The following is a 27,289-nucleotide window of genomic DNA, read 5'->3' as shown; positions in this document are numbered from 1 at the left end:
CCAAATTTGGATCTCAGTTGTCTGGAACTACAACATGGACTTTCCCTTTCCCCGTACAGTACATTTATATTCATGACAACATTTTTCAAGCTAGAGGAAGAAACTGAAATTATCTGCAGCAGGATTTGATTTTGATCGATCAACGCCTTGACAGAGACAAATCATGTTTAACGGGACAACAGCGTGTACATAAATTTACAAAGTGGAAACCTCACTATCATTCTTTCCTGGAGTCTAACACACACACTAAACTTCTCCAGTCCAGGTACCAAAAGACCCCCGAATCATATTTCTCACAGCTTTCCCCACACCAAGGCCACAGCGCTGGCTGCACCATGACTCTGAAGACCAGATCAGCTTTATTTTTAGGTGCTCTGGCCATGTGCTTTTTTTCCAGTAATTTTAATCAAACATGTTCCTGGAACTTGGGAACATAATCGGCAGCAAGATGACACCTCCTGCCTGTATATCACATCACCAGAACAGGGGTGGGGAGGAGAGAAGAAAGGACAGATACTTGCGTCACTTTATCATTTTCTACTTTATTACTTCAAATTAACAACCACGATAAAGCTCAAAAAAGTCCAATATTTACACAGGAAAAAAGTACAAAATCCCCCCCACCCCCAAAGTTCTTCAGGTTTTTTTTTTCTTCGACTTTTTTAAATTACAAAGTAATAAAAAGTTTTACTCTTTAATTAAAAAAAAAAAGAGAGAGAGAGTAAGGGGGTAAATAAATTAGGGGGAAAAAAAACGCAGTGTTAAATAGAAAGGAATAAAACCAAAACCGAATCCCCTCCCTCCCCCACCCACACCCTCATCGGCTCCACACTAGTGTCAATGCGCCAGCTAGAGGCCATATGTCACAGCGGTGATCACTGCATTTTAAAACCAAAGAACCATGTGGTGTCTTGAGCATTCCTAAAATACCTTTAAAACAACTAAAGTGGGGGAAGAAGGAGGCGGTCAGGGATTGTGCATATGCACCGCGATATCTGATCTTTTATCTGGGGTGGGGGTGGAGCTGGAAGAGGAAAACCATCCCCCAAGTTTCTGCACATCCCTCTCTTCTCCTCAGATCCCACACTTTTCCCTCAGTAATTAAAACAAAACAAAAAACAAAACCTAACATCACGTGCAGCCTGATGTAAAAGACCCCACCCCTGGTATGGGAAGTGGGTTACAATCTCCCTGTCCTTCAGCTTCACTTCCACCTCCTCCACTCAACCACTCACCCCCTCTGGAAAGAAACCCTTGGCATGCCAGGACCGTTCATCTTATTTATACATGCCTGGTGCTTCCGTTTACTCCCCACATGGTGCAGAGGGGAAAAAGGATCCCTGAATAAGTGGCAGGCCTTTCCTGTGACTACTCTAACAGCTTGCCATCCATTTCTTTTAATGCTTGTAAACACAGTTTCTACCACCGGCCATGGCTGGAATTAGAGATTTTCTACCTGCCCAGGAGACTCCTGCAAAACAAGTGCAACTGCTCCCTCAAAAAATTTAAAAAATTGCATTAGAAACCACTTGATCTTAAAATCAACCAAAATTAAAAAAAGACAGGAAGTTGTTTTAAAAACAAAACAGAAGAGCAGAGTCAAGGGAGGGCAGAGTGCAGTTAGCTGGGAAGACGGTGCGCTGAGGTGGGGCTGGGGGGAAAGCTGCACAAAGGCAGCAGAGGCATTTCTGTAGGGCTCCCATGTCGTCGGTTTCTCGTAGGCGCTCATGTTGGGGAACACAGGCGGCGAGCTCAGAAACATTTCATGCCAGCACGGGGGGGGCAGCTCATCTCCTCAGTATTGGCAAAAAAACAAAACAAACAAACTGTTTTGTGGGGTTTTAAAAGTTTTTTGTTGTTGTTGTTTTTGGGGTTTTTTTTTGTTTTTGTTTTTTAAAAGAAAAATACAGTGAAGACACTAAAAGAAAAAGAGGGGAAGAGTGTTAGAGAAAGGAGGGTTCTCCTGGCCATCTCCTATGATGAGAGCTGGGTACCCCAAATTACCCATTTCTTTTTCCCTCTCCCCACACCACAGAGAAGCCCTCAGAACTACCCTGTGAGCATCTACTTCCCATTCAAAGATATATGCACTGGTTTAAAAAAAGGCTACAAACATATCTTGCTTCTTCTGGAGCATACCTTTCCACATCCTCACTCAAGCCCAAACCTTCCTCCTCAGCACTATCACACTGCCTCAAAGATGAATCAGGAGAGCATGAACTGGAAAGCAACAAAATGGCTTTCTGGTCTTAACGTCCCCCCCCAGGCACGGGGAAGTGGTGTCTACAGCATTCCCACCCCTCAAAAGCAATGGAATGAATTTCCAAAACACACACCACCACCAAGCGTTACTGCTGAACCAGACATATGGATCGGTTTCTCCACGGAGCACGATAGTGCTGCTCTCCATCCCCAGCTAATGAAGCTCAAGCATCCCATTCCAAGACCAAAGGGCATCCTCCCAGGATAAGAGAGGGAAGGGAAGTGCACTGACCCACCACAGCAACACTCAGGCTTCAGGCCAACAGCTGCCACCAGAGTCTCGGGGCACCAGGGAGAGCACTCACCTAAGCAAACACTGGTCCAGGGACATCTCCTCACTTCCCAAGGTGATCAAATGGCACGCTCGTCTGGGAATAAGCGAGAGCATGTGTGAGTTGACAGAGGAGGCGGAACCAGAGAGAGGGTTGGGGAGAAAGCAGGGGAGAAACCAGAGTGCTCTATACATTCCTCTACCGCAATGGGTTTGTTTATCCCCCACTTCCCCCAAAATCGTTATTTCCCGGGAGCCATCCAGCTCAACAGTTCAGCCAGCAGCTCCTGTGGCCACTTTGGTGTCACCAGAAGTGCAGGTGATCTGAGGCACAGTGCAGACAGGCCGAGGCCACATGCAACAGGCAGGGACTCACCTGTGACGCTGAAATCCGTGACACCTCTTGCCGCCCTGTGAGGTCGGAGGAAGAGACATTGGCAGGAGCTCCCCTGTGTAACCTCATGCTGACCTTCCGCTCCCTGTCCACTCGTGAGATTGCCCTGGGGGACGTGTTTCCTGTCCGAGGGAAGGAAGTAGAAAGTGAGAGAAATGCATTCAGCACCCTCAGCTTCCAGTCACTCCCAACACACCCTGGGTTCACACGGGCCTTGGCTCCCCTCACCGGACTGCTGGATTCGGGAGGCGGGCGTGGAGGCCATGGGCTCCGCAACGTTGCGAAGGCGGTTGGCTGCGGCTCCAGCAGGGGGGCCGGGTGGCAGTGCCCGTGTGGCGGAACCCCGAAGTTGCCCCATCCTCTCTTCTCGCTCGTGCTCTCGCCGCTCCCGATCCATGTCCTCAGGGTTTCGGGCTGCTCCCTGAAAGGCAGATATCGCCCCCCCAATCGCAAAAGGCTCAGCCTTCAGAACAAGCCGGAAAACCCTGTGCCCACCCATGCCAAGAAACAAGTCTGGCCCAAGGACTAGGCAAAGAAACAGAGAGGATCCCATCTCTAGAACCTCCCATCTCATGAGGAGGCGGCTCTGATCTCCTCCCCCTCACTCGTTTCCTCAGGGAGGTGTGTGTTATTGTTTAGACTGCAGTAGCAGCTACAAGGTGCTAGGTCAAGGGTGGGCAAACTACAGGCCATGGGCTGCATCTGGCCCGCCAGCTGTTTTAAGCTGGTCCTCAAGCTCCTGCTGAGGAGTTGCGTCTGGGGTTTGCCCTGCTCTGGCATGCCAGCCGGGGAGCAAGGTCAGGGGCCGTTCCAGAAGCCGCATCTTGGCCCCCCTCCGGCTCCTATGCACGCCAATGGCTCTAATCCAGCGCTCCAATGGGAGCTGCAGGGACAGTGCCTGCAGAGCTGCCTGGACGAGCCTCCACGTAGGAGCCAGAGAAGGGACATGCCACTGCTTCCAGGAGCCGCTTGAGGTAAGCGCCGCCTGGAGCCTGCACCCCTGAGCTTTTCCCTGTGCCCCAACCCCCTGTCTCAGCCCTGTTCCCCCTCCCGCCCTCTGAACCCCTCAATCCCAGCCCAGAGCACTCTCCTGCACCCCAAACCCCTCATCCCCAGCCCAGAGCCTGCACCCCAGCTGGAGCCTACACCCCAACTCCCTGCCCCAGCCCAGAGCACCCTCCTGCACCTCAAACCCCACACCGCCAGCCCCACCCCAGAGCCCGCACCCCCAGCCAGAGCGCTCCCCTCCCCACACCCCATTCCTCTGCCCCAGCCCGGAGCCCCCTTCCACACCCTGAGCTCTTCATTTCTGGACCCACCCTGGAGCCTGCACGGCTACCCCTGTTTTTTGAACATTCAAGGCCTGCCATACAATTTCTATTCCCTCAGGCCAAAAAAAGTTTGCCCACCCCTGTGCTAGGTACTTGCCAGACACAGACTGAGTCAGAGTCCCAGCCCTCAAGAACATACAAGGCTGCAATGGAAGAGTCAGACCTGATGTCCCAGGGGATAGCAGCAGTGATTCCCAATTAATGCTGCTGAATGCCGCTCCCGCAACCCATGCTGCACGCCTGTCCCGCTTACTGCTCACTAGGGCCAAGAACCTAATGTGCTTTCAGTGAGCGCGGTCACAGCTTCCGCCCCCTGCCCTCCCCAGGGAGTACCATGACCTTCGCAGAGGCCTGCACCACTCACAAATTTGAGCATGTTCCAGTCGAAGACATAGTCGTAAGAGAAGCCCTGGCGGTGGAAGAGGTTACGGAAGAGCTGCCGCAGGTACGAGTAGTCAGGTTTGTCATCAAACCGCAGTGAGCGGCAGAAATTGAGGTATGTGGAAAACTCAGCTGGAGAGAGGCAGAGATAATGGCTGATCGTTAAACACAGCTCCACCCTGACGAGGCTCCTCCATTACCCCACTCCACTCTCCCTGCAGCGAGCCTCAGGTACAGCCACAGGACTAGGCCCCCCCAGAAGCATTGCTTCAGACCAGAGGGGCAGCACTGCAGAGCCAGACAATATGTGCCTTCTCCACTAAGGAACGCTCCGCTTTGGGCATTGAGGACAGCCACCCAATTTCTCTAGGGAAATCCTTGCTTGCCTCCTCTCTTTGGCTGCTTTTCAAGCCAGCGATGATATGCAGGTTGCATGGGATCCCCAGAGTGGAGAACATATCATTAACAAAATAGGCAGAACGGAGATTTGGGAAGCAGGGTCCCATGTGGGGAGAAAGTGGCCACAGCAGTCCAGAGCAGCATGGGCTGCACACTGGCATCAGTATCCCCCACAGATCCAGACACCTCATCATCATTAGACATCAGCAGCATGAGCCCTGAAACAACTTCTCATCGCAGCCTGCCTCTAAACTGGGTCACCTCAAAAAGACCAAGACCACCCAAAACCAGCTCCCTAGGAATTTCTAAGGGGGTCGCACTTCTGTGCCAGGACTGCAGTGCCATGGTTCTCTCATCCCTTCGAACTGCTGCCATTAGCAATGCGCCGGGTTCCTTCCCCAGCACCCCCCTGTACCGCGATGACATGTGCCATGCCTCCCGCTGCTAGAAGGGGTCAGATTCTGTAGGGTTCTAGCACGAGAGAGGGAGTGTACATGCACGTGTGTATTACGAAGGTACTCATCAGGAGCGCACAGCACTTACAAGGGTACCCTTTGCAGAGCACCTCAATGGGTGTTGACATCTTCTTCTCGCTGATACGCTCATACTTTTGGCGCTTGGTGGCAGCCTTGAGGCCCTGCCAGGGCAGCGAACCCAGGTTGAAGTACATGAGCACGTAGCCCAAGCTCTCCAGGTCATCACGGCGACTTTGTTCTGAAGGAGGAGGAGAAGAGAGTTACACAAGGGCAGGGAGCAAGATGTGACTGGAGTTGCTTAATTGGTCTCTGCGGTTAGGGGCAAGCAAGAGGAAACAATAGATCATCTCTTTTTTGCTTTCAATACACAACAAATTGCCCACTTGCTTCAGGCTCAATTTTTCTGGAAAGTTTAACCAAAAATGGTTCAGTCACTTCAGAGAAGGAGCTTAGGGCAAAACACCACATTTTTGTGTATTTTTAAAAACAAGAGCAAAACAATCTTCCAAGTGCTTTTTCTGAGAAACTCAAGAGCCTCCATAATTCAGAGCAGGGACTTGAAATTTGGTATTGGAGGGGGGATGTTCACCCTGGTGTTGGGATGTGCCTCTTGCCATCCCATGACAATCTGCCCGTTATAAGCCTCCGAATAACTGCAGTTCGCACATGATCAGTAGAGAAGTGGCAGAGTTTGGCAGCTAAATTCTATGAAGATTTTCTGCAGTGAGCAGGTTCCTACCCCTGGGCTGCTGGGGCGGAGCAGGACTTTCCCTTCAATGGCTCCTCTTGGCAGGTGGGGATCACTGTGGAATCAGGCACAGGAACTGAAAGTGGGAAGATCACCTCTCCTAGGTTCTGATTGCTCTCGCTGCCAGCACCAAGAGCAATGAGGAAGATAAGGCAAAAGCGAGCTAACTAGAACGTGATGAGGTGAGGAATGGAGGGGTAGGTGGAGAGGGAAACGGGGAACAGAGTCATGCTAGGAGCAGAAGTGTCTGAAATCACTGAAGCACACTCCCTCACAGAACCCACAATCGAACCCTGGAATCCTCAGACTCTACATTGATCTGCTCTCGGCAAGCAGCTGTGAAACTCACTGGCAGAGTGTGTCTCATTCCCCACTAGTGGGTGGCCCACACAGAGGATAAGAACCTACACTGCTACCATTTACTCTGAGTTCGACTGACGGAGGTCTGTGTTGTGGATCTAAACCCTGCTGATGAGCCAAGCTGGGGGTCAATATGGTTTCATGTGATGGAATTCCTGGTTTTTCAGTTTAAAACAAAACATGTTAAAAAGATCTAAAATAGAAGAACATTAAGGTTTCAAAGTCAAGCTCTCAGGCATTAAGAAATGTCAGATTTAAGGTTGCCTTTAATTTGGCCCTCTTTGAGTATGCACTAGGAGTCGATCTTTAATGACATAGATCAAGATCATGGATTATTAGGGTTGGAAGGGACCTCAAGAGATCATCTAGTCCAACCCCCTGCTCAAAGCAGGACCAATCCCCAAATGGCCTCTCAAGGATTGAACTCACAACCCTGGGTTTAGCAGGCCAATGCTCAAACCACTGAGCTATCCCTCCCCCCACATACCATTTTTTGCACAGGACCCCTGCTCAATTCAATATTTATTTTTCATCCTCCACATTTAACATGCAGCCCAGGCCTTACTGAACACACAGCATTCAAACCTGACACTGAATATAAAAAGCGACAGAGTCCTGTGGTATCTTGTAGACTAACAAAAGTATTGGAGCATAAGCTTTCGTGGGTGAATACCCACTTCTTCAGACGCATGTGGTCTGACAAAGTGGGTATTCACCCACGAATGCTTATGCTCCAATACGTCTGTTAGTCTACAAGGTGCCACAGGACTCTTTGTCGCTTTTTACAGATCCAGACGAACACGGCTACCCCTCTTATACCGAATACAAAGTTATTGCTTTCCTTATGGGCACTTCTGTGGTGTTCTCTCCATAGTATCTGAGTATTTCTCAAACATTAATTGATTTATCTTCAAAACACTCCTGTGAGATTAGATGCTATTATGACATTTTTGTAGTGGAAAACTGAGATGGAGAAAGAATAAGGCCCAAACTTTTTCAGAGTGCTTCACACTTTATGTTTGAAACACAGCTCCCATTGATTTTGCAGGAGTGAAGAGTGCTCACAGCTACAAGTGAAATCAGGCCTCAGCTATCGTTGGTTGGGCACTCAGAAAATGAAGAACACACAATTTGTGACCATCTGTGAAAAATTTGGTTTAACAATCACTTCCGAAGTATCTCACAGAAACTGTGTGTCAGAGGCAGAACTAATTTTCCCAGGGCAGCAGTCAGCTGCCTAGCCCATGATTGCATCCTCCCTCTTCCTGAAATCCCCAGCTTAGTTTACTGCATACCTTCCAACTTCAGCAACAAATTAGGCAGGTGAACTATCGACCAAGCCTCCTTCACTATGATCCTGATTCCTCCTCAGAGCAGATCTACCCTGTGCACTGAATGAGATGGGGGGTGGAGGGGGTCCTCAGAAAAACGAATATGTCATCATATAATTAGAGACTATTATAATGCAGACACACCAGGGACTGAATTAAGGTTGCACAGGTAATCATAATACTGGAAACTCAACTTTTGAGTCTTGACTTCGCAACTTTCACATAAAAGAAAGTAGCTTTTTGTTGTTGGATTTTTTTCTTAAATGGCCAGGGGAAGTGAGGCCTATGCTCAGCCTGATGGCATTTAACTTTTCTTCAGATGCAGTGTTCAAGTCCAGAATTTCAAGGAATATTCTAAGCACCACTGGACATAATGTTGTTGGTTTTGGTGGTGGTGGTGGGGAGATGAGGGGGAAAACACATCAGAAAAGCCAAAAGGGTGAAACGGAGAACACCTGGAGACCCTGGCACCTGACAGCTTCAACCACCTCTGAAATTGTCTATAGCTCCAACAGATTGATGGCTGCCATTAAAACACCTTCCACCACACTGGTACCTCCTCCCATCAACCCACAGTCTCAGCTATGCCCATACAGTTTAAAATGTTGACCTCCTGAATTACTTAAATAGTAATGGGAAGGGGATAAATGAGAATTCACAGAGCCCCTGGCATGGGGGCAGAGAACGGGATACATAAAGCCCTGGCATAAGAGGAAGGGGTAGGGAATTGCAGGGAGTCCCTGAAATAGAGGAGGATGGGGAGAGTGGTAAGAAGTCCCCAGTGAGTGCAATGAGCTAGGCCTATAGAAGCAAAGAAGAGTGCAAACCTCTAGTGTCTATTCTACAGATGCACACATCCCTTTAACCCTGCCCTGAAGTGATACCATGATTGGGGGAAATAGGGGGAGGGCAATATGAAAAAAAGTCTGATTTGTCTTTAAAAAAAATCAGTTTAAATTAATTTCGATCCATAAACACTAAAACTACCTTAATTATAGTGGTCGGTGGTTGTTTTCTGCGGTGTCACCAGAGGGCAGATGGACAAATTTTCAGTTACGAAGAACGACGAGGAAGTGACCATTAATCCTTAAAAGTACATCTATATAACTTTAAACATAGCCTGTGCACAATATTTCAGCGAGTTTTAATTCCATGCGAAGTCTGAAGGGCCCAACAGGGCAGGCCACAGATTGTTTTGGTGCCCTAACCACATTTCAGTAACTTCACATGTTTAGATCTCTTTTAAGTGTAACTTTAACTGTGAGCTTCCTGGGTTTATAACTCTTGGTTCTGGGATAATTACAACAGCCCTATAACGTATATCACCCTAAACTGACAAGTACTCTCAATTTTAACTCCATTTTAACAGTTTCTGCCTGGGAATATATATTAAAAGAAAAATAAAATATAAATAAGATAGAACAGTACATCAATCTGACAACACAAGACAGCTTCAACCTTTGCAATATCCACATTCATCCTAAAAGACTGAGGACATGTGCACTCAGGAACATTTCTTTGCATGCACACTTTTAGTGTTTACAATAATCACTTTAGCCTCACACAATCCCTGAGAGGTAGGAAAATCACATCTCCATTTTACAGGCAGAAAGCAGGGGAAGAGAAGGATTTACCTCAGAGTGAATCAGTGTCAGAGCTGGGATTATAACTCAGGAGTTCCTGGTTCCCAGTCCTCTGTTTAGTCCACTACATCACACTTTCTCTTTGTCTTTTACTCATCTTCAGCGCCTCAGTCTTCCCTTGGACACCTGGAACAGCATCCACACATTCTCCAACCTACTGACCCTCTTCTTCTCTACCAAATAACCTCTGACCAACACCTCTGGAAAGCCCTCAAAGCCAATCTGTACCTTGCAATGAAATATTCTTTCCGTTCCCATTTCTAAGACAGCTATCCTACTTCCATGCCAATTTCCTCCCTCTCACAGACACAGGCTCCTAGTCACTCCTTCCCTTCCTTGGGATGGTGCCCAGACAAAGGCTGGGTCAGCACCAACAGCAGGAAGGCAAACTGCATGGGGATCAGATGCCTGAGCAGAGGGAGGCTATTTAGGATTTACACTGGATAAGATTCATGAGCTGACCTGCCTCCCTGCAGCTACAGAGGCTCCCCGATTCCCAGCACACTGCTACCCACCTGACCCTTCCAAAAGCCATGCTATTTCCATGCGTTTGTGACTGGGATAATCCTTGGGAAGGGAGCCAGACTCCCCCAAACCCTGTTCATTCCTCACCGAATTATGGTTCTTCTGATTACACATTCATATCAGATTTTGTGAACTCTGAGGCTGCACAGCCCAAAATTAGTGTCTTTAATAGCGCATGAAGCTGGAAATAGTGCCAAGGGCAGGACCAGCAGAAAAACAGGGCCCATTCTGATGTCATCTATAAAAGGAATTTAGGGTGATGGCAGGAAGAGTTATTACCCTCATGCTTCCCATACTCACTATTCAGACAGAATATGCTAGGCCCCTTCTGTGTCAGTCTCCTGGGCACCCCGGGTGTCTATTTCAGACTTTACATGCTCTCACGGGCACAGGGGATTCTCACCCCCAGAGCATGTGAAAATTGATTGGAATGTATGAACCAAGGGCCACATAGTCAAATGACTCCCCTGGTAACCATGGAAAACCTCCCAGATCTCCCCACCCAGTCTCTGAGAACGGGGGGGGGGGAAAAAACTGCACTCTTTCTAGACTCTGGAATGTACAATCCTTAGCTTGCAGAGTCAAATATAAGGCTCTCATTTGATTGCTATTCCACTCAGGGGTTCCTCCCTTGCCTCTCAACTGCACAAAGGCAATGGTAACACCAAGTATTTAGTAACTGAAAGTCAAAATTCAGAGTGAAGGTTCTCTGTTAACTCAAACACGTCAGTTGTCCAGTGGAGAGGTCTTATGGCCTGGGCACAGCACTGGGAGCCAGGAAGTGCAGAGTTTTGATTATTGTTCTGACATCAACTTCCCAGGCAGCCTTGGGCACGTCACTTACCCTCTCTGCAACTCCACTTGTTAAATGGATAGTGATTCTGGGAGTTGTTGCAAAGATTAATGTTTTCAGCTTCAACATTTTGTGCAGAGTGCTGTGTGAGTGTCACAAGTTTATAGCATATGCAACCTGCCCTTTGAAGAGCAAACAAGATCTAAAAATTCAGCCTGATAGGCAAGCTGGACTCTAGAATCAAAGGCTAAAGATTTAAGACCACGGTGGAAAATTAAACAAGCAAAACAGACATATTAGTTCTTCACTCATTCAGGTCTGACAGAGCAGCCCCAAAACCCAGTCCCTGATAGACACAGTAGATGAAGCATGCATGAAGTAATCCCAATGTGGCAGTTACCCTGGTTATGGGAACCCTGAGTAAGCAGCACACTGAACTTCAATTTGTATGTATGTACGCGCACACACACGCGCACACACACGTTTAGAGGTGGCCAAAATATGGTCCATAGGGTTCTACCAGGCTGACTGTATTTTTAATACAGAGCAGAGACCAGGAGAGACCGTCCCACTCCCAGCTATGACAGTGCTTCCTGTTTTGACACACAGCCTCCATAGGCTGCAGCTACATATTATTAAAGATGAAGGCAATCCAAATCTGCTCTATTTCTGCAGAATAGGTCCAGACGCTGTGGCTTCTAGAATATCATCAGTGCCAGTGGAGAGGGGAAAGTTTTCCTGGGTGACTTTGGGGGCCCAAGCCACCAGTTTCTGGAGGATTTAAGTTTTTAGCCCATAAGAATCTGGAGAAAACCTTCCAAATGTGAATCAAATGTAGCCGACAGCTGCCTTCCCGAGCCTGCAGACAGATAGCTTCAAATCTTCTGTTGCTCACAGCTTTGCCAAGCAGCAGCCATAGTTATCAAGGATCTGATCATTTTTATTGTGGGTATTCAGAATTCCATGGGCAGCTCTGAAACTGTCAGAGAATCACGTAAATTTCACTCTGCTGTTGACTGACAAAAGTTATGACTAAGGCTGCGAGTCTGTCATGGAGGTCACAGAAGTTAAATTCCATGTCTTTCCGGGTACTCTGTGATTTATAAGTCGGACGGTGCAGCTTGCCCGGGGGCCACCTGAGCAGCTTGGGCAGCCCCCAGGGCTAGCCGCACCAACCCCTGCTGTGGCAGTCTTGAGCCACCGCGCCCCTCTCCCACCACCAGCAGCAGGAGTTTGGGCTGAGGCAGGGGGTCGGGGTGTGGGAGGGGGTGAGGGCTCTGGGTGGTGCTTATCTCAGCGGGGCTCCCCGGAAGCGGCAACATGTCTGTTGGCTCCTAGGCGGAGGTTCGGCAAGGTGGCTCAGTGTGCTGTCTCTGCTCGCAGGCACTGCTCCCGCAGCTCCCACTGGCTGCGGTTGTTGGCCAGTGGGAGCTGCGGAGAGGGTGCTCGGGACGGGGGCAGTTCATGGAGCCCCTGTGGCCATGCCCCTGCAGCCCCTATGTGGAGACTTGCTGGCCACTTCCAGGAGCCACACAGAGCTGGGTAGGGAGCCTTCCAGCCCCCCTAACAGGGGTGCCGGGCCATGCACCACCACCCAACCCCCCCACCGCAGCAGCAGCAGGGGTCCTGTGCCCTCAAGTTTTAGTCAGGGGTATATAATACAAGTCATGGACAGGTCACGGGTGGTAAATTTTTGTTTACTGCCCCTGACCTGTCCATGACTTAGTCATGGGTATTTTTAGTAAAATGTAGCCTTAGTTATGAGCAACTGAAATCCAGGGATTAGGAAGGAAACCACTATGCAACCTTCACTATGGCACCTGCTGCCCCTCCCATGATATTGCAATCTACAGCACATGATACACACGAACAGACACGCACATATGCCACAGTAGGCTCACCAATTCCCAAGTGGGTGTTGATGGAGGCATAGCGGGCTGTGCCGGTCAGGTTCTTGTTTTCCCGGTATGGGATGTGCTGGTGGGTCCGGGCGTCTCGGTACTTCTTGGCCAGGCCAAAGTCGATGATGTACACCAGGTTGCCCTTCTTGCCCAGCCCCATGAGGAAATTGTCTGGCTTTACATCCCGGTGGATGAAGTTCTTGGAATGAATGTACTCTATACGGCTGATCTGGAGGGGGAGGGTGAACACAGCAGGAGAAGTGGGAAGGAAGTTTGTTATGGCTGTAGGTGTTACAAACCCCACCCTTAAAAGAGAGCATGGGCAGATGGGCCTGGCAAATATCAGTCATGGGAGTGGGCTTGAACTGCTAGCTTTCTGGCGCTCTGCAATGAGGGTCACAGCCCAAGAAAGGACTCTTCTCCTCAACTCATGGGAACGGAGAAGCAGATGAACAGGAAACACATCCATTCCCACCAACGCTCCCCCTCTTCCTCAGAGGGGAAGTCACCGTTAACACTCCAGAGAGGGAAGGGAAGAGAGTTTGGCAGGGATATTAAGCTTCAGGGCATTGAGCCAATCTTTAACTATTCAAAACCAGGATGAGCCCTAACTGGGTAGAGGGGCACAGATTATCCCATATCTGCCTATTTGGGGCTCTTAACCTTCCTCTGGGACTTCTGGTGCTGACCACTGTCAGAGGCAGGATGCTCAGCTACATGGAACTTGGGTTTGATCCAGTCTGGCAACTCCTGTGAGTGGGCAGCCTGGCTCCCCAGCCTCTTCAAGAGCAAACACCCTGAAAGCCACTTGAGGTCCCTCTCCATCTTCACTCAGAAAAATAGCCTAGGCTACAGCAGCTCAGAACTGCTATTGAGTGGAGGGGGTGGAAAAAGCCAAAAGTAAGGTATGGCGATGGAGCTGAGGTGCTGACACCTTTAGAAGAAACTCACCATCTGGTCTGCCAGGAGCAGGACAGTCTTGAGACTGAACTTGCGGGAACAGAAATTGAAGAGATCCTCCAGGCTGGGCCCCAGGAGCTCCATCACCATCACATTATAGTCACCCTCTGCCCCACACCACTTAATGGAGGGAATACCAACTGCAGAAAGAGAGACCAACCCCATGAATGAGAGGTAGACAAGAGACATCCACAGTGACTCCCCACTGCCCAGAGTATTCCTTGCTGAGAAGGGCATATCCAACACTAAGGTACCCAGCAGTAATTTCTCTCCCTCCTCCTCAAAATGCCCTGGAACAATTTCTACTTTTACTCTCACTAGATGCAACCTCCCTGAGCTCACCTCCTCCCTGCATCATTTTGTAGAACTTGCTCTCGATGTGGAGCTGGGGGTGCTTGGTTTTGACACATTCCAATTTGATGGCAACTTCTTCCCCAGTGGCAATATTGGCACCTGGCACAGGAAAAGAGGGCAAAATGAAGATTAGAAACATGCCTGGAACTAAGTGAGACACCCATGATGAGGTTTATGCAAATCCCATGCTGCCACTGCAGAATTGTCCTGGAATCTACCCTTTGACACAGAATTGTGAACCACAATTTAAACTTTCATTTTAAATCACACATGCAGAGTCTAGCTCTTATGTTTGCAAAGAAAATCTTGAGGTGGCAAAATAAACGGAAGCCAGTGCAGACTCTGCAGACAGCCTGAAACAACAGTTCTAAGAAGAGCAAACTGCCTCACTATATCACCAGGTTAAGTCTACAGTGACAATTCATAGGTCAACATGGCTAAAAAAAAAAAAAAAAAAAAAAGACACTGAAATAGTTAAACATCCAATTAATGTTCATATCCCAACATTCCAAACTGCCCACCAGGTGACAAAACATACACACACACACACACACACACACACTCACTCTACAGCGCAATTATTGTTCATCAATCCAATTTTGGATATGCCAAAGACTTTCATACGTGTCAAGAAATAAACAGAATGCAATAGTAAAATGAACCACACAGGGACTCCTATACTCAGAGTATTTCTATATCTCTGATGTAAATAATTAAAAAACCCTATATTTTTAAAACTGAATCTAGCTGCTACAGAACAGAGGAATCTTGCCGAGGAGTACACAGGGCCATCAGCTGAGATGGATTTTCTATTGGCTGTGGGAGGAGGACTGAAGGAGAGAGGGAAGGGGGACATTCCATCCCTTCCACATATTAACAGAGATGGGGTTCCATTTGTTTCCTGCCATCCTAAAAAGGGCAAGAACTAAAAGATCTGTGCATAGGCCACAAGAATGACACCCCAGACCTCTCTCTAACACCAGCCCACCCCTGTACTGGAATTAGGGACTACTAAAATTCACACAGACTAACTGCCTGTTGCACAGGTGACTGGCAGTCAAAACCATCGCCCTAGTAATCACCCCAGAACACACGTACTAACCAGAAGATGGAGTGGAAGGAAAGGGATGGTAGGAGGAATTTATTCAGCCATAGGAATAGAAGAGACATGGACAAGATAGCAAAAAACAAACAACAACAAAACCCAAACAACCCCCTAGCCTTAAAGCTAGTCTTGGCAGGTAAAATTAATTCTTGCCTTCCACTCCAGGCTTTAGGAAATACAGAGTCCCTGCTGAGGGACACAGAAAGAGCACCTTCTATCTATCCATCCACCCGTTGCCACCCCTCATCCAAAACTGGGACCAAGTAGGGGACAAATGGTCAAAAGAGATAAAAAAGCACCACTTGATTTCTTCTCCCATCCTAGAGCCACAAGATAAAGCAAATGCCTCCAGAGTCCACTCCCTTTGGGGCAGTTCTGCAGAACACCGATTAGTCTGAGGCAGCCTGTTAGAAGAAAGGTGTCGCTGAGACACCACAGTATCAGGGCTGAGACAGACAAGTTGGTAGGAATCTGTGAGAGAGACAAATGTTATTAGGGGCCTGGAGGGACAGATTTATGAAGAACAATTAAAAAGAGCTAAATACATATCTCTTGTCTAAGAGACAACTAAGCAGGGTGGGGAGGGAATATGGGACATGACAACAGCCTGCAAATATCTGAAGGATGTAAACACCAAGGAGAGCGAGGAATTATTTATGGTGCTCTGAGGGAGTGGAAATAGGATCAACAGGATGAAATTAAGAAATATTTTTACTCAGTATCTGGGGTTAGGGGGGTTGGAGGAGAGGCCTTCCTGAGACTCATTTGGCAACGGTCGTTTTTGGACACAGACAAATTCCATGTTTAAATGATGATCTGTGAGCCAGATGTAAATTTAGGACCATGTACTCTCTACACTTTTATATATACACCTCTACTCTGATATAACATGAATTGGGATATAATGCAGTAAAGCTGTGCTCTGGGAGGGTGGGTCTGTCCACTCTAGTGGATCAAAGCAAATTTGATATAATGTGGTTTCACCTATAATGCAGTAAGATCTTTTGGCTCCTGAGGACAGTGTTATATTGGGGTAAAGGTGTATATGGAGATATACCTATCTCATAGAACTGGAAGGGACCCTGAAAGCCCCCTGTCTTCACTAGCAGGACCAAGTACTGATTTTGCCCCAGATCCCTAGGTGGCCCCCTCAAGGATTGAACTCACAACCCTGGTTTGAGCAGGCCAATGCTCAAACCACTGAGCTATCCCTCCCCATTCACAACAGAACCCCTCCTACTAATATCAGAGGGGAGTTTGCTCAAGGATCAAGGTTACAGTATAGCCCTTGCATAGTCACTAAGGCCCTGTCTACCCTTAAAACACTGCAGCACTGGTGGGAGGGATCACTGATAGGAGAGATCATCCCATGGGGTAGCTACTCCACCTCCCTGAGAGGCAGTAGGTAGGTCAACAGGAGAATTCTCCCATCAACCTAGCACTGTCTAGGGGGTTAGGTGGGTGTAGCTGTATCACTCGGGGTGTGGATGTTTCACAACCCTGAGCGATGTAGTTATACCAACCTAATTTCCTAGTGTAGACCAGGCTTAAGCTTTTAGTTTGTCATTGCTTGTCCAGTCACTTAGCGGCAGGTTCATTATTACCCAATGGGAAACACTCAGGGCTATTTCCAATTTGTCTCTTTCTGCCTTCACTTCGACACACTTCCTTTCATTCCTCTCCATTTCATTCCCTGCAGCAACTCCCTGTGCCCTCTCAACTCCACCCACTAACACAACGAGCCATGAAAGTTAATGCTGACATTAAAAAAAAAAAAAAAAATCAAAAAAATCATGACAGCTTAGATTCTGCAAAACCTGGATATGCCAGATAGGCAAACATCTCAAGAGGGCCAAACCTGGCCTTCGAGGCCACTGTTTTCCAAAGACTTCTCCACAGGTGTCAGTCTCCCATGGGAAGTAGAAACAGCCTCACTGCTTGGGGCACTTTAGAACTAGACTGGACAAAACATTGGAAAACAGGGAATCACAGATTATTAGGGTTGGAAGGGACCTCAAGAGATCATGTAGTCCAACCCCCTGCACAAAGCAGGACCAATCCTCAAATTGTCCCCTCAAGGATTGAACTTACAACCCTGGGTTTTGCAGGCCAATGCTCAAACCACTGAGCTATTCCTCCCCCAAGAATAATCCTTTACTTATCAGGATGACTGATTAAACACTTTTCACTCAGAGCCCTGTACATCTTCATAGCACTCTGTGGGCATCAGCTGATAATCCTCACTGCCACGCTGCTGAAGTAGGTGCATATCCTTTCACAGACGTAGACATGGAGAGGCTACATGATTTGCCCAATGCTAGAGAGGGAGTCAGCGATAGACTCAGAAGAAGAATTCAAGACTTCCTGGCCCTTTGCTCCATGCATTAACCATGCACCCTCTTTTACTATCCGACAGACTTGTGGAAGTTGCAGACAGCAGATATCTCCGATTCTCCTCCTTCCCCAGAGGTTGCTCCTAGATCTCAGAGTCTGAGAAGACTGCGTTTCAGACACAAACATGCTATGTATACTTCTAGCTTCAGACATTGGAGAGATTTAGGAATTATCCACAATCCTACGTCCACCCCCAGTCTCGCTCAGCTGTAGGGGCTGTCTGAATTCAGAATTCATTCGTCTTGAGCTTTTTAAATGGGGCAGGGATGGGGGAGACATCACCTGCAGAACAAGGAGTCGTTCTCCACAAGGGGTCCTTTTAGAGAAGTAACAGATGTAAAGAACTAACACATAATGCATACAGAGGATGGTGTTTATTAGCCACGTTCTTCTCTCTCCCCACATCCTTCCCCTTCCAACACCTCCTTTCTTGCCAACTTAGTGAGGGAAGAAAGGATGGCTGCTGAACAGATGGGAAAAGTCAGCTAGGGCAAGAGAGAGTTAACAGGCTGGGAAACAAAGGGAACTCCCTCCACGTGAGGGAGGGGCATGCAACCAGGAACTGTCCAAGCATACACCACCAGCATCCCAGCATGCTTTCCCTGACAGTCAATCCTCAGCTCATATTCCTTTCTATGGTTCCTCTCTGAAGCAATCCAGTCCCTTCACCACCACAATCAGCTTTGCCAATACATCTCACTGCTGACTTGCGATAGCTCCCGTATTCCAGTTCTGGGCCTCCCCACCCCAGGTCTGCTAATGCATCTCACTTCTACTCATCCAATCAAAACCACTTCCTCATCAAGCCCATTATAAAGAAAATTGCACATTCTGCACAAATATTTATGCCCCCACTGATCACAGAACCATGGAAAATAGTTAAGGCCACTGGATCGTCGGGGCCTTCTTCAGCCAATGTGGTGCTGTTCCCCACATCCTCAAGATGGGGGAGGTGGCACCACTGCTTGAAATCAGTCAGATTAAGATGTATGTATGTGCAAGTGCAAGAGAGAAAAAAATAACATTTCCCCTCTTCCAAAAAACGATCCACGATATGTATTTCCCACAGCACCATTGCTCAGGGGAAAACACATTGCTGCACGCATGGTCAGGTGAAAGGGAAGAGGTCAGGAGTTTAGCTGTACAAACCCAGGTTCCTCATCTCACACCGAGACAAAGTTTATTTGTTTCAGTTCATTCCCTCTATCTCCAGGCCACAAAAGAGAAACATTAGGCAAATTTTGTGCTGCACTGACAGATCTGTGAACAGAGAGATTCACTGGGGAGAGAGAGAGGCTGGGTAAGCTTCCTCCACCCACACCATTCTATACTACAGCATGCCTGACCCCAACTGGAGGGACCACCTAGGCTCCAACATAGCCAGCTAACACGGCTTCGTGTTAAAGCAACTTGATTGAGTGAAAAACAATTTAAAAAAAACCATACCCCTTTTCCCTATCAAGACAGGGCATCACAGCCTCCACTGCTTTGCTCAGCAGTTACCACTCAGGACGGAGATCTTGGAGTATTGTTTTCAGTGAACTATCCACATCTGCTCAATGTGCAGCAGCAGTCAAAAAAAAAAAAAAAAATCTAACAAAATGTTAGGAACCATTATGAAAGGGATAGATAATAAGACAAAGTATCATAATGCCAATATTTCAATCCATGATATACCCACACCTTCTATACTGTGTGCAGTTCTGGTCACCTATTCTCAAAAAAGATATTAGAAATGGAAAAAGTTCAGAGAAGGGTAACAAAAATGATTAAAGCAATGGAACAGCTTCCACATGTGGAGAGATTAAAAAGACTGGGACTGTCCAGCTTGGAAAAGAGACACCTAAGGGGATATTACAGAGGTTTATAAAATCATGAATGGTGTAGGTCAGCAGTTCTCAAACTGTGGGTAGGGACTCCAAAGTGGGTCACGACCCCATTTTAAGGGGTTCGCCAGGGCTGGTGTTAAGACTTGCTTCAGCCCTGTATGGCAATGTTCAGGCATCAGCTTCAGCCCTGGACCGCTGGACTCCGGTTACAGCCCTGAATCCCCGGGACTGAAGCCTTTGGGGTTCGGCCTTCGCCCCCCGGCCCGGGGCAGCAGGGCTTGGGTGGGCTCAGGCTTCAGTCCCTCATCTTGGGGTCTTGTAGTAATTTTTGTTGTCAGAAGGGGATCGTGGCACAATGAAGTTTGAGAACCCCTGGTGTAGAGAAAGTGAATAGGGAAGTGTTATTTATCCCATCACATAACACAAGAACCAAGAGTTACCCAACAAAACGAACAGGCAGCAGGTTTAAAACAAACAAAGAAGGTACTTCACAAAATGCAGTCAAGCCATGGAACTTGTTGCCGGGGATACCATGAAAGCCAAAGTATAATGAGACTCAAAAGAATTAGGTAAGTTCATGGAGGAAAGGACCATCAATGGCTATTAGCCAAGATGGTCAAGGATGCAACCCCATACTCTGGGTGTCCCTAAGCCTCTGACTGCCAGAAACTGGGAGGGGACAACAGGGGATGGATCACTCAATAATTGCCCTGTTCTGTTCATTCCCTCTGATGCATTTGGCACTGGTGGAAGACAGGATACTGGACTAGATGGAGCATTGGTCTGACCCAATATGGCTGTTCTTATGTTAGTCACTAACACCTTGCAAAGTGGGTGTGCAACAATTCCAGAATGTTTTACACCCACTTTGCACAGGTGTAGGTGACTACATGAACTCCAAGGGAGTGAAGGATCAGAACCATTACCTCTCTGTATCGCCATTCTCCTCACCCACATACACATACGCTCTTGAGCTACTGCAAGAGGTACTTACCTGCCTCAAAAGGGAGGTTTAGACTGCGTAACATGCTTGAAGGCAAAAGGTATTATTGCTCCTTGTTCCCTGCTTCACTTGGTTACAAACACGTCACCTGAGTTGGCAGCTAACGAGAGGACCATAAACAAATGACATACAGCCATATATTGAGGTCGAGGTAGTGTCCAGGGGGATACAGCAGGGAACCTCACTCTGCTTTTACCCATCATCTTTATTAGAGACCCGGGCAAAGGCAGTAAATAGCCATTCATGACATTCACAAGACACTAAACATGGAGGAGCTGGAAACACCCATGAGGACAGAGAAATAATAAAAATGGACTAGAAACATGGGCAGAAAATAAAAACAGATTCATCTTGGAGAAAGAATCTGAAAGCAATGTTCAACAGGAGGAACTGAGGAGCAGTAAAGCTGAGAGACAGCCTGTGGTGATAGCTGACAGCAAGTTAGAGAGGAGTTTGCAATGTGATACAGTAGCAGTGGTGGGGAAGCCAAAGAAGCCCTCTATGGAGAGGCATCACATTACAGGAGAGCCCTTTGCTTGACCACATCTAGAATACTGCACTGGCTTCCGGGCATCTCAGCAGGTCAACAAAATGGAGGGAATTCACAAAAGAGCAACAATAACCTTGAGTGGTTGGATGGACTGATTTATGAGAAAAGCTGGAAAGAGCTAAACATGTATCACCTGGCAACATGACAATCAAGGGAGTGTATGATAATCATCTAGAAGTATCTGAAGGGTGTAAATATCAAGAGGGAGGGGAATTGTTCAGGGTGGTCTCTTAAGAGTCTGTAACTAGAAGTAATGAGGGAAAAACTTAGTGAAGGGTAAATTATGGCAGTTCTCAAGAAGTTATTTCTTTATCAGAGGGGCTTTATTAGACTGTGGAATACACTTGCAAGCAAATCTCTATTGTTTGGGCCACTAAAAATAGAAGTGGACTAAGGGGCAGCATACGAGTTTGGGAGAGGAAAAGACAAGATGTAAGACAGTATTAGAAGGTCTCTCTTCATCTTGGTACCCCTCCCTGCCTTTGTCCCTGAGCGATGCAACAGTGGCAATCATACCACTGCTTGGAGGTCTTCGCCACGGCCCTGAACAGCTCTGTGCTCAGACACCCCATCTGGTGACTGGAGTTATAAGTATCTTTCTACTCAACATGGAACCAGCAAACCTCCACTAAAGAGATTTTACCAGAACAGCCTCTCTGTCCCGGTGTAACAGACCTTCCCTTCGCCAAACCACTGCTTCCACAACCAATAATCCCCACAGGTTAACACACACACAAGCTTGCGAGAGAAGGGGACAGGGTGGGAGTCTGACAAACATGATCACTACAGTCCACTTCGTAACCAGTATGGCCAGAGACCCAGTTCCCTGGCCCAAACTGGCTCTTGGCACATCTCAGCATCCTCACTTAGGGAGACCGCCCGCAGCAGGGAAGGCAAAAGAAGCAGCCAGCATCCTCAGCATAATCTTTGAGGATCACCCTTAGAATCCTTCCCCTCACAAGCCAGCTTTGTCCCATTAGCGGGGAAGAAGCATCAGAGTTTAGAAGATACATCCTGAAGGCTAGAAGGGCCAACATAGAGACTCACCCAGGTAAATGTCTCCAAAAGAACCACTGCCAATCTTTCGGCCCAGACGATACTTGTTCCCCACTCGGAGCTCCATGGTTCAGTCGCACTAGGGAGGAAGCAAAGGAAATGTGGAGTCAGAACAGAAACAGGAACTTAATGAGTACCCCACATGCGACTGGACAGGAGATCTGGAGTTTACACTGGCAGGTCCCTTTCCCCAGGGCTGCAAGTTCTGCAGGGGGTCAGGCTTGGTGTCCTAGGGTTTAGTCTTCTGAATTGCCACGTAGGAAAACTGGGATCCATTTCCTGTCCCAGCCTGTTGGCTGTCCAAGGCCAGCAGAGCCAGGAATGCTGCAGGGACAAGACTCAAACCCATTCACTTTAGCAATCTGCACAGCTATGTGGGAGAATCAGAGTGAATCCCTGCTCTATTATTTCTTCAGAGATGTGAAAGAGGTGGAGGGGGAGGACCACTGGAGGGTTTAATGGTGTGGAGAGAGGCCCCAGAGAAGCAGCATTAGCCCCAGGACCAGCCTCACACATGGCAGCCTAAAGTAACCTGAATCGGGAAGAGTTCTGGTCTCCAGCATCAGAGACCAAGCTGGCTAGGTACGAATCCCATAGCAAGGAGTCCAAGCTGTGCAAGGAATGGGACCAGCACCCCTGTGGCAGGTGTACTTTGGAACCTACAGCTCCAAGAGACAGACCCACTGTCACTAGTAAGCTGTTCCACAGGGGGCTGGGGAAGGAAGAAAATGAATAAATAAATGAAATGTTCCATTAAAATGAAGTCAATCTATGCATTACTTTCCTATTTCAGTGCATTTCTACGACAGACTGCAGCCTCCATTGCTCTATTGGCTCCCTCTGTCTGCACTACAATGCACCACAGTGGGTGTCCTTTACTGCTCCCTCCTCACCCCCACACCTTGGCATGGTCTAGGAACACAAGGCTCTTACCTGCTACCCCTATAAATGCACAGCAGGACACCAGACTCAACCTAGTCACTTTCCTTATACTTTGCTCTGGGTGGAAGGCCCACAACCATGGCACTCTTTCGCACCAGAGATCCAGCCTGAGCCTTACCACCTTTAGGGTGCACTGCAGGACCCATCTCTTTGCGCAGGCCTTCGCCAAATGGAGTTCTGGAGGCTCCCCGGCAATGTCACCCTGGATGGCCACCACCTCGAGCTTTCCCCTGTTCAAGTAATGTAGCTCTGTCTAAAGGAGGGGAGGAGAGAACGTGGCTCCTTTTAGAGGATTCTGCTGTACAGTTAGTTGATGTAATGCCATATTATTAGTGTATAGAACGTAGACTCTGGGCGCATTGGGGATGGGCACCTTGGAAAGGGAGGCAATGAGTCAGACGTTCAGAACAAGGTAAGAGGAACTTTCCCTCACTGGGGCACAGTGTATGGGAAGTATCTTCGAGAGGGGAATGTCTCCTTCTCTGGCAGAGACAAAAATAATGCCAGTGACAGGGGTTCTGGGCACACCATAAACCCCAGCCCAGAACTGTTTCTGTAATCCCATCTCCTGGGGTCAGAGAAAGAGGAACAGACGGGCTGCATAGACACACAGGACAAATTATCCCACCAAGGCGTTCAGGAGGTATCACAAATCCTGAAAGCAGAGTGTGGCCAGTAGAAGCCACATGCAAACACCAAGAGGTGGAGTGCCCTTGCCTGATATTTACTTATGTGCCTGGGCTTCTTTATGCTTAGAGACTACAAAGCCCCATTACTACTGAAAACTTCTGCAGAATGAGAAATAGGCACAGCCCTGGGAACAGATCTGTGAGGCAGGTGTGCCTGCACAAGGGCACAGCACCAGCCTCGGTTTTATCCGCTGTCTGCTATTCTGAGACTATAACCACATGTACGTACACCTGACTCACCCTCCTGCTCCAGTATAGGAGCAAAGGAACAAGCTGCATTAAGGACACTGACACTCTGAACCCAGCATCCACTGTGGCTGAGCACGGCCAGGCCTGGTGCCACTAAAGGGTTAGTGCTCTGCTCAGGTTCTGGTCCCAGTGCTGGTCAGCAGGCCCTATGAACACTGCAGAGGCTGGGTGGGCCTCATGTCTTAGTAGGTAGTGCTCCACACTGCTATGCAGGAGATCCAGGCTCAGACACCAGCAGCTCATCAAAGGCTGTGCCCAGGGGTTGTACCAATGCCCTGTTGTGGTACCTCACTTCCGGGGACAGACAGGGGCAAAGTTCAGGGACTATCTCACACAGGTGTGCAACAACCTCCTGGCTGACTAAGGAACAAGGTCAACAGTCTCTAAAGGGGAATCCAAGAATGGAGACCCCCATAGGGGCTTGGGGCAGGGGGGAGAAGGTGTAGGGAGAGCAAAGAAGGATGGATATTTCCTCCTGTAAATGTCCCTCCCCCCACTCCCCCGCCCACCCAACTGCAGTGTACCCTCCGTGCAAGGCTCTGTTTCCAACACTGCAGTTGGGAACACAGACGGTAGCAGGATGAACACATGCCAAGGGCCAAAACATACACTCACCCCCTGGAATTGCTCCAGTGGTTAGAAGATTTACCAGCTCACCCCCACACACCCTACAGTTTCCGCTTTCCTTCCTGGTCTGGCCTCCAGATCTGCCATAAAAAGACACCTTTGCACCCTTCCCCCCACCCTGCCAGTGCTTTCCAATCAATCAAAGCAGTATTCCTTGGGGCCAGAGGACAATCACTTAGTTCTCCATGAGGAATTCACAGCCCCTTCCCTATGAAACCTGAAAGCAAGAATGCACTCTGCATGAGTGAATGTGTAGAATATATTAATATCCTCATTACACACATACACCTACAGTACACTACACAACCCTAGAAATACTATATTCCCATCAGTGTTGCATACCCATAGATAGGTTCCAATCCTGTTTTATAATACACACGTACATACACACAGGACATTATGTAAACACATGATATGCACACACAAGCTGCAGGACCACCCCTCTTCCCCTCCACTTACATGTCAGCACAGACTCTACCAGGAAGCACACAAACCATTTACAAATAAAACAGATAAATACAAATGACACTACCCCCGCCCCACGTGAATAGCTAGGAGACCCGAATGTACCCAGGGATACCACAGGCCAGAGAATATTAAACACACAGTGAGAGTTGACCGCTACATAATGGAGGCTGCTAGGCTGAATCTGGCATTAAGGGGAAACTGAAAGTGGGGGGGCGGGGGGGGAGCTGCCTAGTACACAGACCATAAAGGCTTTACATAGCTTTTTCTTAAACAGGAGGGGGGATAAGGAGAGAGGCAGAGAGAAAATAGAATTTAAGTAGGGAAAAATATGACATTTTTCTTTGCATAAAAATATCAAATGTAAATACAGGTCCCTCTGGCCTCTGTCCCCCTTTCACAGTTACAAAAAGGAGGGAGATAGAAGACAACACAACAAATACAGGCATTAAAATAAAGGGAGAAAGAAATAAACAAGGTAGAAAATTTCTTGTCACCCCACGGTTCTCCACAAGCAAAATACTAAATTAAGTCAGATTCTAACACTGGATTTATTTTTTTTAAATGCACCAGCCAATTAAAAATGACACAGAAGTTATATTTTCTATCCATTCCTAGGTATGCTCATTTTAGAAGATGAAATAATGCCAGATAAACAGTTTCTCTCCCCTCCCTCCCCCACCAATCGTTTCAGTGCACAAAAGGAAATACTTATTTTCCCAGCTGATTCTCAACACCATCCCCCCCACACCTCAAAAACACACCCTGTTTGTCAGAAATAATACTTTATAAATATACAATGCAGGTGTTGCCTCTATGGTTTATGGCCACCCCTAAAATAAATAGCACCCAGAAAAGCGAGAAAGGAGTATCAGTTACTCAGGGCAAAGTGTTTTAAAATTATGGAAAGATATTATTAAAAGAAGCAGAAATGAGCAGATTCCCTTGCTCCCTTCCTCAAATACAACAGTCTAGCAACACACAAAGATCTAATCCCCCCACCAAAATATAATAAAGAAGAGCCACTTCAACATGCAGAGAGCAAAAAAACAAAAAAAAAACCCTTCACAGCTCTGACAGGGGGAGATCGGGGCCCCTAAAATGCCCTTGCAAAAGCTAGGAGCAGGGGGCTCTGTTGGGTGTCCCCCCTGGCTTTGTCTCCGTAAAAAAGCTTTTGTCCTCCTTTCTTCCAGTTTGTCTTATTTGCCTGTGTCACATTCCCCTAGCCCTGTCTCCCTCCCCTCCCCCAGCCTCCTCCTCCTCCCTCAGCAAAAACAAAGAGCCAGAGGGGCTGCCTTTCCCCCCGGATTTGCACCCCAAGATAGATACAGATGCGTGCAATATTTACCCTGTCTGGAAGGGGTCTGTGTCCGGCTGCTGCTCCGGTGGCTGTCAGGGAGGAAGGTGGCTGGGATGGGAAGGATGCAGGAGGATTGGAACAGGGTGTTCGCAGCTGTACCCAGCTCCAAGCCCTGAGCTCCCTCCTTGCCTCTCTGCTCTGCCTGCTGAGTGCCTGCCTCCCGCCTGCCCCTTCAGTCTCTGAGTGCTTGCTTCTCTCGTTGAGTTTCCATTGAGTCTCAGGGCCAAACCCACTGATGTCATCCTGCGAAGCTCCGGCCCGCCCTGTGAGATTTAAAGGGGCAACACGGTGTTTTTCCGGCTGTGTCTGTTTCCGGCACAAAGTAACACACGCAAATAGATAAAAGCACACACACAATACTGTAGACGGACTCCTATGTACAAACAAAACTGACACGCACACTCGAATAAATATGCACATCTTTCTACACACCATCTACAGCACACAGATACACAATAACACACTTTTCAGCTATAGCTCTCGCAGAGTGCTTAGCAGAGGTAGGTAAGTAGCATTGTCATGCCCATTGGGCACAAAAGGGAAACTGAGGCACTGCACGGTCTAGTGACTTGCAAGTGAATAACATAGCTGGGCCTGCAACTTGACACCAGGCTGCTTAGGCCTGATTCTCCATGGCTCTGCAACTGGAGTCATTCACCCCAATGCAAAGCATCTGTCAAACTTAATGGTAGCATTTTACAGACGCTGTGCACTTGTGCTGGTGTACATGACTGCACAAGGCACAGAGTAATGAAGAAACAGACTTCCTGTGTCCTGGTCCTGTGGCCTATGTACTGCACCCCACTGTCTTTCAGGTTTCAGAGTAGCAGCCGTGTTAGTCTGTATCCGCAAAACTCCTTAGAGACTAACAAATTTATTTGAGCATAAGCT

The 27,289-nt window shown here is 48.0% G+C and overlaps 1 protein-coding gene across 1 annotated transcript; it reads right to left on the bottom strand.

The window, feature by feature from the left end:
• Window positions 1-529: 529 nt before the first annotated feature.
• On the bottom strand, window positions 530-26,617 carry CSNK1E (casein kinase 1 epsilon). Its single transcript, XM_032791880.2, has 11 exons — window positions 26,387-26,617; window positions 22,058-22,145; window positions 14,118-14,228; window positions 13,767-13,915; window positions 12,816-13,044; window positions 5,582-5,752; window positions 4,623-4,771; window positions 3,156-3,348; window positions 2,910-3,049; window positions 2,568-2,630; window positions 530-1,918 (listed from the first exon to the last, which is right to left on the bottom strand). Exons 2-10 carry the CDS (start codon window positions 22,131-22,133, stop codon window positions 2,598-2,600), a joined length of 1,251 nt encoding a protein of 416 aa, XP_032647771.1. The 5' UTR covers window positions 22,134-22,145; window positions 26,387-26,617; the 3' UTR covers window positions 530-1,918; window positions 2,568-2,597.
• Window positions 26,618-27,289: the final 672 nt, after the last annotated feature.

Source organism: Chelonoidis abingdonii, chromosome 1 (assembly GCF_003597395.2).
Source record: "Chelonoidis abingdonii isolate Lonesome George chromosome 1, CheloAbing_2.0, whole genome shotgun sequence".
Lineage (NCBI taxonomy): Eukaryota > Metazoa > Chordata > Testudines > Testudinidae > Chelonoidis > Chelonoidis abingdonii.
This window is presented reverse-complemented; position numbering and strand designations above follow the sequence as displayed.

Bases quoted from the DNA above. Each gene is read 5' to 3' on its own strand.
- CSNK1E (XM_032791880.2), bottom strand. From the start codon at position 22,133: ATGGAGCTCCGAGTGGGGAACAAGTATCGTCTGGGCCGAAAGATTGGC. The intron at 4,772-5,581 runs GTAAGTGCTGTG...GCCTCTCTCCAG, and splicing joins GCTCTGCAAAGGGTACCCTT to CTGAGTTTTCCACATACCTC. The intron at 3,349-4,622 runs GTGAGTGGTGCA...TCTGCCTTTCAG, and splicing joins ACTGGAACATGCTCAAATTT to GGAGCAGCCCGAAACCCTGA.